This window comes from Corvus kubaryi, unplaced genomic scaffold (genome assembly GCF_017639235.1).
Source record: "Corvus kubaryi isolate FWS band 111438036 unplaced genomic scaffold, C.kubaryi_AGA036_p1.0 split1-37296, whole genome shotgun sequence".
Taxonomy (NCBI): Eukaryota; Metazoa; Chordata; class Aves; order Passeriformes; family Corvidae; genus Corvus; species Corvus kubaryi.
Window position 1 is genome coordinate 20,429,803 of NW_024582075.1, and position 11,446 is coordinate 20,441,248.

The following is an 11,446-nucleotide window of genomic DNA, read 5'->3' on the forward strand; positions in this document are numbered from 1 at the left end:
GCAAATTGTTTATGCCAGTTTTATTTACATAGTAATTATAATTCCAACTGTGTCCATAGGCACAGGAGTAATGAGGACACACGTTTGGATGTCTAGCTGTGTAACTGGCAATGTAATTTTTTATTCGTGTTATAACCATTTCGTGAAAACAATTTTTAAACTTGGACCGGTATGATCTGTATTTGAGCCTAACTGAGTAACCAGTGTATTCATCTGACAAATCAGGATTCTTTGACAAATTCTTTCTTTTCAGCTTGTTTGTATTTGCAAGTGCTTATTTATTCCCAGGGACTGAATTTCTGAAGCAGGATCTCCCTGTTTCCAGGTGTAATGTCAAGTTACTAGCAATTGTGATTTTACAAGGCTGTTCCATGACTGCCATGACATTGTTTTTGATTGATGACTAAGGACAAGTAACAACAGAAATATTATCAAATAAATTATATTACCAGTTAGGGCCAGTAGCTGTGTGTAGCTATTTGTCTCACTAATTCTTCTTCTGAATAATAGTATTCTAGAGTGAGTTAATCATTAATCATACCTGCAAAATGCATCAAAGGAACCATTTTTACAGGGGTTGAGAATTTTTAGCTCTAAATAGCTGCATCAGCTTTATCTGTTGCTATTTCTAAATTATGATGGTAGACTGACAGGAATTCTTTGTATTGGGCAGGTTTATTATGATGAAGTTTAAATCAGTAACCTTTGAAGATTCACTCTTTAAGAACTGTGTGTTTGAAGACATTACTTCACTGAATACATACTTCAGGAACTGTACTTTTGTTAATACCACCTTCTACAACACAGGTATGAGAAAAAGCCTCAAATGCCCATTGATCAGCTGCATGTTCTCATCTTACATTTATAATTTCTGGATTTCTAATAAAACATAGAAGAAGTCCTTTGGTAAGGAATAATAATATATGAAAAGCAACCAGCTTGTTACAACAGAGAAGTGAAAGGATCTCACTACGAGAGATACTGCAGGCCTAATACTGACTCGGATAATAAATGATTTATTTTATTAACATAATATATTATTTATTTTTTATCTTTAATTTCAACCATCTCTGAAGAGATTCAGTCTGGAGAGAAGAAAATACATTTACTGTTTTACTGGTAGCCTTAACTACTGTATTTTTATTTAGTCCAAAAGGGACTGGTGAAATACTTTGTTCACTGTGCTTGCTGTGGCAGGGGAATCTGAGTTTAGGATTCAAACTACCTAATCTGTAATCATTCCCAATCTCCTAAGTATTTTGACAAAAATACAAATCCATATTTTCCTATGTTTAAACAGAAGACTTCTTTTTTCCCAGTTTAATAAAACATAACTGAAAGTAGAACATGGCCAACTAAGCTTGTTGGAAAGATAGGGCACTTCTTCCTGCTTTCCTGTAACTTCAGCAGTCATAATAAATAATAGTCATAATAAATAATAATAAATAATAATAAATAGACCTAGGTTTCACAGCAAGCAATAATATTTATGTGGAAGGAAGGTATTCTTGGTTCAGGTTTATAAAACTGGCAAGAGGAATGGAGTAAAAACAGAAGTATAAGGCTAGTCCTGTGGAATGGTATTGGCAGAAGAATTAACTACATAGAGTAACTCATCCATGGACAAGCTGAAGACCATGAGGCCTTCTCAGAAACAAAAATCAGTTTAAACTGAACTCCACAGTAGTATTTCACTTAACGGAAATCAAACCAAACTGAGCATGAGTGACAGTCTCATCAGGAAATAGAAGGCCTGATACTGAGAAGGACTGAGTCATAGAAACTCATGGACACCCAGTGCTTTTTATGCAAGACCAGGTGGTGCTGAAAGGCCTTAATGAAATACAGTTCAAGCAGGGTAAAATACAGCAATATAACTTCCTAATTCCAGCTTTAGTTGGTCCTTTCCAAGAGCTCTGCAAATTTTTCTAGTAAGATAAAAAACTATCAAAATTAAGAGCAGTAACTAGCCCCCTTTTTGCAAAGCTGTGAAAGCTCCAAGTTGTCATTAAATTGGCTTGAACTTGAAATATTTTAATCAAAAGTTACACATGGAGTTGGCTGTTAGCTGAAATGTTTCTTTTTCTTCTTTCCACAGATCTCGAGCAGTATAAATTTGTTGACAGTGAATTGATAAATTGCACATTTTTTCACATCAGGACAGGATGCCAGATTTCTTTTGATGATGACTACAGTGCCTACTGGATCTACTTCGTTAATTTCCTGGGAACTTTGGCAGTGTTACCAGGAAATATTGTGTCCGCTCTCCTGATGGATAGAATAGGACGGTTAACGATGCTAGGTAGGGGCTTCACTTTGATACAAAGTCAAAAGTAACATGTTCTCTTTCCAAGGAATTTGGCTCAGCGAAAGGAAAAACATTCTTTCTGCAGATATGTCATTTATGTGACATCATAAGTATGGTTTTTAAAAGCCCCCAGTTTAGAAACTGTAGGAAAAAGGGGCTCTGTAGCCACCTCTGCTATGCCACATTATCAGTCCTTGCTCTTCCATGCAGGTATTACAAGACCATTACCTAGACATTTAGAATGATATTTTGGAGCCTGATAACCATTGGTTTATCTCTGCTCTAGCTGAAAGGAAAGCAAGGTGTGCACAGGTGACCCTCAGCTAGTGGAGCAGCTCCTGGAAAGTATCAGCTGTTCTTTGTCTGTTATCTATTTTGCAGAGGAACACAGTTGAAAGGTATCTCCTGTGGATTGTCTACAATGAGAGATCTGTTTTCAATTTACTTAAATAACTATGTGGTAGTTCATGGTCTTAATTTTCTAGGAGAATATATAAATACAATAAAATAAATACAATGTTTTTATTATAATATATGAACATATATATTACATATATAATATATAATTGCAAAAGATGATAAACAAAGAATAATGGGGGTAGTTTTCCTCAGACACCTTGCTTTGGGAATTCAAAAAGGCTTAATACTTTGTGATATGTTCTGATATTTGAGGAGTCATATTTTTTCCTATGTGCTCCTTCCTTCAGCATTTTTCTTTCTGACTGGCCTTATCAGTAGAGGAGGTCTCTTTGGTTCTTAGCTCAAATATTTGGGTCACTTATTTAGCTACACTCTGTGCATAGAAATATTAGACAAAACAAAGATTATTCTTTAAATCCAACTCTATTACATGCTTGTTTCACCTGCCTTGTACCTAGGTGGTTCCATGGTTCTTTCTGGCATCAGTTGTTTTTTCCTGTGGTTTGGGACCAGTGAATCCATGATGATAGGTATGCTGTGCCTCTACAATGGCCTCACCATCTCAGCATGGAACTCTCTAGATGTCATTACTGTGGAGCTGTATCCTACAGACAGAAGGTATGTGCAGATACACCTCCCCTAACCTCACATACTATGTACCAGCAGAAATGGCAAATAGAAATTATTATGTATGAGCCTTGCAGAGGTAGTGCTGTTTTGAGAGGACCAAATGAATAATTTGTCCTATGAAAAGACAAGGGAAACAATGAGGGATTTGGAGTGATTTAGAATATATTTTGCATCAAATATCACCTAATCAGGAAAATACCACTAATGTAGTTTCATGTGAAAACAGAAGGTCTAACTGCTACTCTAATTTAAAACACAGCTAATGAGTAGTATTTCTGAAAACAATAATGGACTATCTCTGACTTTCCCCTAGTTCAACTGTCTATGAAGGCAGTAGTTGGTCCAAACCAGCAATACAGCTGCCTTTGTCTCTTGACTGTGAAATGGTGGGAATCAAGATAAGTATCACTCACTGAAGCACCCTGAGCTGCTAATCAGTCTGCTATGAATTTGTATGCAGGGCCACTAGGACTGTACATTAAGTGAGCAAAATTACCTTGGGCACTGCTCTTGACTCTTCAGGGATCTTGCAGGAAATCTCAGGACAATTTTCAAGTCCTGCATTGCCACTAGAGGACATGGGTTGGGTTTTTTTCAGATATAGGGCACTTTTTAATCTTGACCTTGTGTTGCTTAATGGACTGAAAGAAGAACTGATGAGTCATATTCTGTTGTATGGGAAATGCAAAAATGTAAAAGCTGCACTATCTTGAATAGCCTGGGATACTTCTTCCCTCTCAACTCCCTAAAAAAATTTATGTAAAATTGCCCAGATTTCTAACAAAGGACACCATGTCCTTTCTTTTGTTGCACTACTAATTATTATGTCATTCACTGGAAGTTTGAAATGCACTGAAAAATATTTCCAGTTTGTAAATGCATGATGCCTTGCTGGCAAGTGTGATTTTTTTGGAAAGGGGTTCCACTGTTGTCGGTGAAGAGATATGGAAAAGTGTAGACTGATTTCTCTGTTTTGCCTTCATTGCCATTTTAAAATTATATGCTTCTTCAGACAAGAAATTGTTGTCCACAGCTGTAATTATATTGAATAGCGATACCAGGCTATTTATGAATCGCAAGCACTAAGCTTTAATATTAAGTACTAGTATTTTTATTACACCTCAGGAAATTGCTCTTCTGGCAAGAATTATTGCACCATCCAAAATGCTATGATATAATTCTAATAAATATCCTGTAGAAAAGACCATCTTTTGGGTATTCCTGAATGTAGCAGCCACATATGTTTTCCTAAAATAAAATAAAGAAAAATAATTGGAAAAGTCATTGGTGTTAATGGAAAAAAAATTATTACTAGGAACGATAAAAAGAATGTAACTGATATCTATCTATATATATCTATACAGACGTTAAGGCATCTTTAGTCATTGTGCTTTAACGTTTTTAGTAGTTTCTGCTAGCTTTGGGATTATGGCAATTTCTTACTCATCTTTTCTCTATGTAAACATCTTTTTTGATGTTTGAATGTTTGAAGCAGGAATAACTCTCTGGAAACAGAAACTTACTTGAAGCTGAGTTTTGGGGGTCTTTTTTACAACAAATCTGAGAAAAAACTTGTCTCTTTGTATTACAAGTACAAAAAGGCTGATAGGTGAATCTACCTGTGCCTGGAAAGACACTGGTGACATATGCTGTAGATGAGATTTTTTCCCAGAAGTTCTGACAGTGATGGAACCATGGCTGCTAGTTTTTGCCAGCTTGGTCATAAGTAAACAACCAATTCTAGATTTTTTTTTTTAGACTGGAGCAAAGCTACTTCATGCTTTGTAGAACTTTTTGAAAATTAATACCTTCAGGGACTCAAATAACTTGCTTACCAGAATTTTTCTCTGATAAATTTTTTATCAGACTAGCATTGCCCACCTCTGACAGTCCTGTCTTTCCTTCTCAGACTCCTCTGATCTCCATAGCCAGACACAGCTTGCCAGTTTGCTGGGAATTTCCAGCTTCTGCAAGTTACTGTAGGGCTGAACAGCCTTTCTCAGCATATATGGAACACAAAGCTTCCTGATCTGTTTTTGCATATGAAATCCTTTGTACTTAAGGTGATGCTCTCTTTTGCTACAAACCTGCACCCAGAGTGAATCTGGTCCTGAAACTGGCTTCCAGTTCCTCCTGTAAAGGGAATCTAAGCACAAAATCTTTGCTCACTCTGTCAGTGTTTAATACTATTTTCTTCCTCCCTATCAGTGAAACGACCACAAATGTGCAGCAAAGAGTAGCTGGAGGCTGGGCTCAAAGAAAAGTGGATGGAAGGAGGCCAGTTCATGCTACCATGCACAAGAGCCTGGACTGGGTAGCCCCTCCTTTTCCTCCTCTTGGATACCAGCCAGTTGCTGAACTGCAGGGGCTTTGCTGGTGTTGTGCAGTATAATACAAAAGGTGTTTCATAAATCGTACTCTAGGTATTTAGAGATCATACTGGCTTTTTGCCAGGTAGGAGTGTGGTGAACAGTTTGCAATGTGCAGTCTGTGTGATACATGGCACACATTTCAGTTTCTTCTTCATCAGTTATGGTTGCTTCAAAATCTTGACAGATTTGGATTCTGTATGAAGTCACGCTCACCTACATATTTACATTTCAGTTTACTGATCCCTGGAATCGAGGTAACTACATAGCTTGTCCTACTTTCTTGACGAGTACTTTCAAATTTTATGCTATTTTAGGTTAGCTTTTGCTTTCACATTCTTCATAAAACCTCAGTTTGTCTGTACAATTGCTATAATAAGAGATGTTAGAGGATGTACAGATTTCAAATGGTTCTCAGGTAGGTGATGAAGTAGTGTTAAAATGGCAAATGATGTTACTAATGCTGGTTATAAGTGGGTTTCTGTCTTCTAGATGACACGTATGAAGTAATAAATAATATTTTGATATAACACCATTTTTTAAACTTTTCAATACACGAATTTTAAGAGACACTCATGATGTCCAGATGTAAACTAGTGGATTTCCAATAAGCAAGTAAATTAATACAACTCCAGAATGTAAAGAACTTGTATTTTCTCTTGTTTTTTCTCTTGCATTTTACCTTATCTTCTTAATGGACTCTGCTGTCCATCAGGAGAGGACATCTGTAGGCTGAAATGTGTGACAACAACAATTCCAGCAACCGAGTGTTTTAGAAGAAGGAATGGGCTGAAAGCGTAATTTCAATACAGCTATAGGTGCCTAGCACTCCAGCGACATAAACCTGAAGGCGCTAAACTGAGCACCTAGAAAATATGAAATGCATGCTTAAAGACCATTTAGTTAGCTTTATGTGACTTGCTTGCATCATATACAAATTCTGTGACAGGAGTAAGGATTTTGTCCTTTCTTCTGACAGCACGCCACTCTCTTAACCATGAAACTGTTTTCTCATGTTGCAGTCCCCAGTCATATTCACAGTGCACCTTCCAGTTTCAGCAGCAGATGCGGGAAACTAACTTTTTTTCACTACATTTATATTTCACCCTCAAGCCCTCTTTGTTCTCTGCATTGGCAGAGTGATGCAGGAAAAAAATATTGTGTGATGAAGTAATTATGGCTTGCATTGTAATGTGTGTGCCCAAGGGGCCTGCAATAACACTGCACAGTTTCTCAGCTCTGCCTGTAATATAAATACGGATGGAAGAGAGTTAAAGTTCTCTGAAGAAGGAACATTAGGACATTTTTATTACTTTAAAATGCAATTTTTACTTTCACATAAATGGTAAGTATCTTCTTGTGAACTTGGGAAGCACCAGCTTTATAAGCCAAGATTCTCATCAGGGAGATGATACAACAAATCACCAAAACCTAAATAGAAAGTGGAATAGAAATAGATCATCTCCCACATAGCAAATAAATCAGATTGCATCAGATAACCAACAATTCATCATTTTGCTATGGCTGCCAGACATCTGGGTTTGAATCTTGTCCAGGAATACTTAGAATTCAAGGTGAGGTATAAAATTAAGTCATCCTGTTTTGCCTTCTTTTAATGCCTCTGAAATAACTTCATAAGGGTTTGGCCATAATTAAGAAATATATCTCCTATCTTCAGTTCATGATATTTAATTTTTTCACTTCTTCTTGAACACTGAGGATCTATGCCCAGAGCAGTACATATTATTCACACAGTATCTTATGTCCAAGTGTGTATTGGTGTGGCTGTCAGAAGAGAAGCTTTCTGTTCTTTTGAGTCATAATACCGGTAATTGACTTACAGTAGATTTCCTCAGAGCTATTTTCTACTGCCATCCTGTGGATACGGTTCAACTGCATTTTGCTGAAATTTCATGTTAAAGTTTTTAAGGCATGACATGCTAAACCTATGCCTTGGGCAGTAGTCCAAGGAAGGAAGGCAAATTCCACAGTTTTACTTGCACACTAAGCACTATAACTGATCAGGCTATGATATGTATTTTTGTACTAATTTTTTAAGAGAATATAAAACATCTGGGCATTAGAAAACTGTAAATTTTTGGAACATTCAGAAACTCTGTTTTAATGCTTTACATATTATCAATTCTAACAGAAGTGTTATTCAAAGTATTTGTTGTAACTTGCTGGTTTTTGTAACTAGTTCTGGAAAGAAAGATAACAAATATTTGTGCCACACATTTAGTAGCACCCGGCTGCAGGACAATGAAGTTTTTAGATATTCTGTCAGCAGTGGAAAAGTGGATCTGAAGTATTTTATGTAGGAATATAAGCACCTGGTCTAAGCAGGAACATATGTGGCAATCAGGAAACAAGCTCTTTTAATCTAAAAGCTTGGATAATCCCTCTATTTTTAACTGTTTGGACTCTTGCCATTTTTATGTGGACCTTGGATGAAAGGAAGCTAAGTATTTTTCTTTGTCACAGCTTTCTCAGCAGCAGAAGTAAAATACATTGGGGAAAATTCCTTTACAGTAACATCCAGCTTTCTCTTCATCTTGACATTTTTATAAAAGACTTCTGTATTTTTCTCCTATCAATACTAAAATCTGTATCTGGGGGGTTTTTTTAAAGACAATCCCAAACTGATTAACCAGTATTTTCTCACTGATGTGCCTGAAGGACTTAAGTGAACTCTCTACCTGAACAAAGGATTCTTGCTACTTACTACTGGTGTCCTTTGACCTGTAATGAGGATTACTTATGAAGTCAAAATGACATTTTTATGCAAATATTTGTCCAATAACTGATCGACATAAAGAAAATTGGTATATATATAAATGGCCCCATTCCCTTGTAATTTTTCACTTATCTTGTTCATGATGCTGAGATGATACATCACATAACTTTGATCATTTGCAGAACTCTTGCACTTTCTTCAAACTGTAGCAGAGACTGTACTAATGCTGCAAAAGACTATAGTCATACATGCGTGTGATTTGCAGCATATTTATTTCCTGGCTATTTTTATTACCCTGGATTCAGGAATTCTCCTGAATTAATCATAAAAGCATGAATTAATACAGATTTTAAAGGGTTTGAATCCCAAACACTTTTAAAAAAAACAAGCACTCCAAATTTGCTACCCCTAGAGCTCAACAATGGTTTGAACACCTTGTTCTGATTTTAAATACAAACACATTCAAACACAGTATTAAAACCGAAGGGTGTGAAGGCGTAAGTTTGAACAGTGACAATGCTTTTCAGGTACAGGTCGTAACAACAATTTACTTAAGCCTGTAAAAATCCTATTGTTCATGCCAATTATGTGCTTATTTTAGGCAAAAGAACATGCCTGAAATCTGCTTAAAGATTAAAAGATTGAACTTCTTCTGGGTTGTTCATTTTTTAATCATCAGGACAGCTAAGGGCAATAAAATGAGTTTATTTTTTCTTTCTTTTATTCATTTATAATTTGATAACACTGATGGGATTAGACTAATAATGACCCCTTATAATCAGCAAAATTCTAATAAGTCCATTTACAAACAGAACTGGTTTTTCAGTGCAAAGAAATTACCTTAATTTTATTCACACAGAAGAGTTATTGCATGTATTACAAAATTACTTTTAAACTCAATAAGGTAATGTTGGGTATATAACCTATAATAGATCTAAAGCACAGTGGCATCTGTAGAGACCAGAACATGAAAAGAAATGGTTCAAATTGCTCAGAAAATTATATTCAGACCACTGTCATAACTAGTTGATACAAGCAACTAACATCTGTGAAACAGCTTACCTTTATAAGGTAGGATAAACCAACACTAAATGTAAGTAAAACATCCCATATGTTTTGTGCTTTTCCAAAGATTTCCTGCCTGTATCTGTCCAAATTTGTTTTAGATGGATCTATGTATTCTTTGGGGAGTTCCGGTACCTCTGAATGTACTGAGGCTATTGACGACTATGTTTCTAATTTCTCTATGGTTTTTTTCTGTTACTGTTATTTGGAGTTAAGTTTGATTTTACATCAGCATTGGCAACTGAGAAAATCATATTTATGTGTGCAGACACTGATCACAGCCAATCACCACCATAACTTTACAAATACTCTCTGTGCATAAGTAAGGCTGACATTAGAACCATTCTGACTCTCTACCTTTCCTTCTTCCCTTGAGTTCTTCAGAATAGTTGCAATCTCGTGTTATTCTATCATGTAAACTCAGTTTTCCAGTCCAGTTGTGTTGCCTTTAACCTCTTTCTACCTGCTTGCAATACAGTCTGTTTTAACAAAGTCCTTCCTTTTCATGAACCTCCCTCCTACCTGCATGCTTTGTGCAGCCCTTCAGAAGGACCTTGACAGGTTGGAGAGATGAACAGAAGAACCATCTGAAATTCAGCAAAGGCAAATGCAGGGTCCAGCACCTGGGGAAGAACAACCAATACAAGCTGGGGCTGACCTTCTGGACTAAGATGACCCTGTTTGAGCTGTGAGGTTGGACCAGGTGACTCGCTGTGGCCCCTTTGAAACTTACCCATTCTGTGATTTTGTGAACCCCACAAGATTTGTCAGTCTGGAGCTCCTTCTGTCTCAGTAGCGACCCCCCATCCTGGGTCATCTTCCTCCAGATTTTCTGGGCTTTATCTATCCCTGTAGCACAAATGTTTCCATACTAGAGATTTGCTTGCTTTCTTATAGGCTTTGGAAGTTCACCCCAGTAGGATGGCTCTTCTATGCTTCCTTCAGTGTATCCCATGCTCCTCCTTCAGACCCATTCGTCCAAAGGTCATGCTTAGAATGGGCATGTTTTAACTTGCTTGTTTCTCCTCTGAGGAAGGTATTTTCAAGGAGTTGCTGCAAATGTTTCTCTGTCAGAAATCATCACAGGCAACATGTCCCAAAATTTCCTCATCTGCTGCGCTCAGCACTGTGATCTCTGGAAGCTCTTGGGGGTATGGACTGCTGGAGGGCAGAACATGTCATTTTCAAAACTGCTACCTCCAGGATGTGCATGTATTTTGTAAAAGTACTGCAGATTCAATCAAATATAGATAAAAAAAGTAAATAAGGACTTTGAACATGTAAGAGACATATCTAGGTCTCATCTGAGCATAGGACTTCTTCCTTTCCCTCACAGAGAATTCAGAAGAATAAGCAGAGTTCTTTTTAAGTCACTCAGATCACTAGCATTTCTCTTAATTACTGTCATTTAGACTAGGTCTTGTAATTGCAGCACAAGCAAGACATATTTTGTTCTGAAAATCAGAACAACTAACTTCTTGATTTTTTTTATTTTATCCCAGCAAACACAGTCCTCATAGACCTTCTCTCTTTAATTTCTAAGAGAGTTGAGAAAGGTTACAGATTCTACCATTATATAGATATCTTTGTTAGGAAACTTTTGGTAATGCAAGTTTATTCCTGCATCTATGAATCATACGGTCATGTCAAAACACAATTCAAATTATAGCAGGTTGCATAATACATCTATGCAAAGGTTACAAAATAATTAAAATACTTCAGACTAGTAAAATCGCATCACTGCAATGCCAGACTCCACCTGAATTACCTGTGTCGTACTTTCTTTCTGTTGGCAATCTATTTCCTTTTTCTTTTGTCCAAAGTTTCTCAGATGTCTCTTTCACCCAACATGATTTTATATACTCTATCTTCTTCACCTCTAAGAGATAAACATTCATTAATATTGGAGGTCTCATT

The 11,446-nt window shown here is 36.6% G+C and overlaps 1 protein-coding gene across 1 annotated transcript in view; it reads left to right on the forward strand.

The window, feature by feature from the left end:
- SV2C (synaptic vesicle glycoprotein 2C) overlaps positions 1–11,446 on the forward strand; it is a 113,151-nt gene that overhangs the window by 91,543 nt on the left and 10,162 nt on the right. The window contains exons 10-12 of the mRNA XM_042012816.1: positions 674–807; positions 2,099–2,302; positions 3,187–3,346. Of these exons, the coding sequence (XP_041868750.1) occupies positions 674–807; positions 2,099–2,302; positions 3,187–3,346 (498 nt within the window). The remainder of the gene's footprint in view (positions 1–673; positions 808–2,098; positions 2,303–3,186; positions 3,347–11,446) is intronic.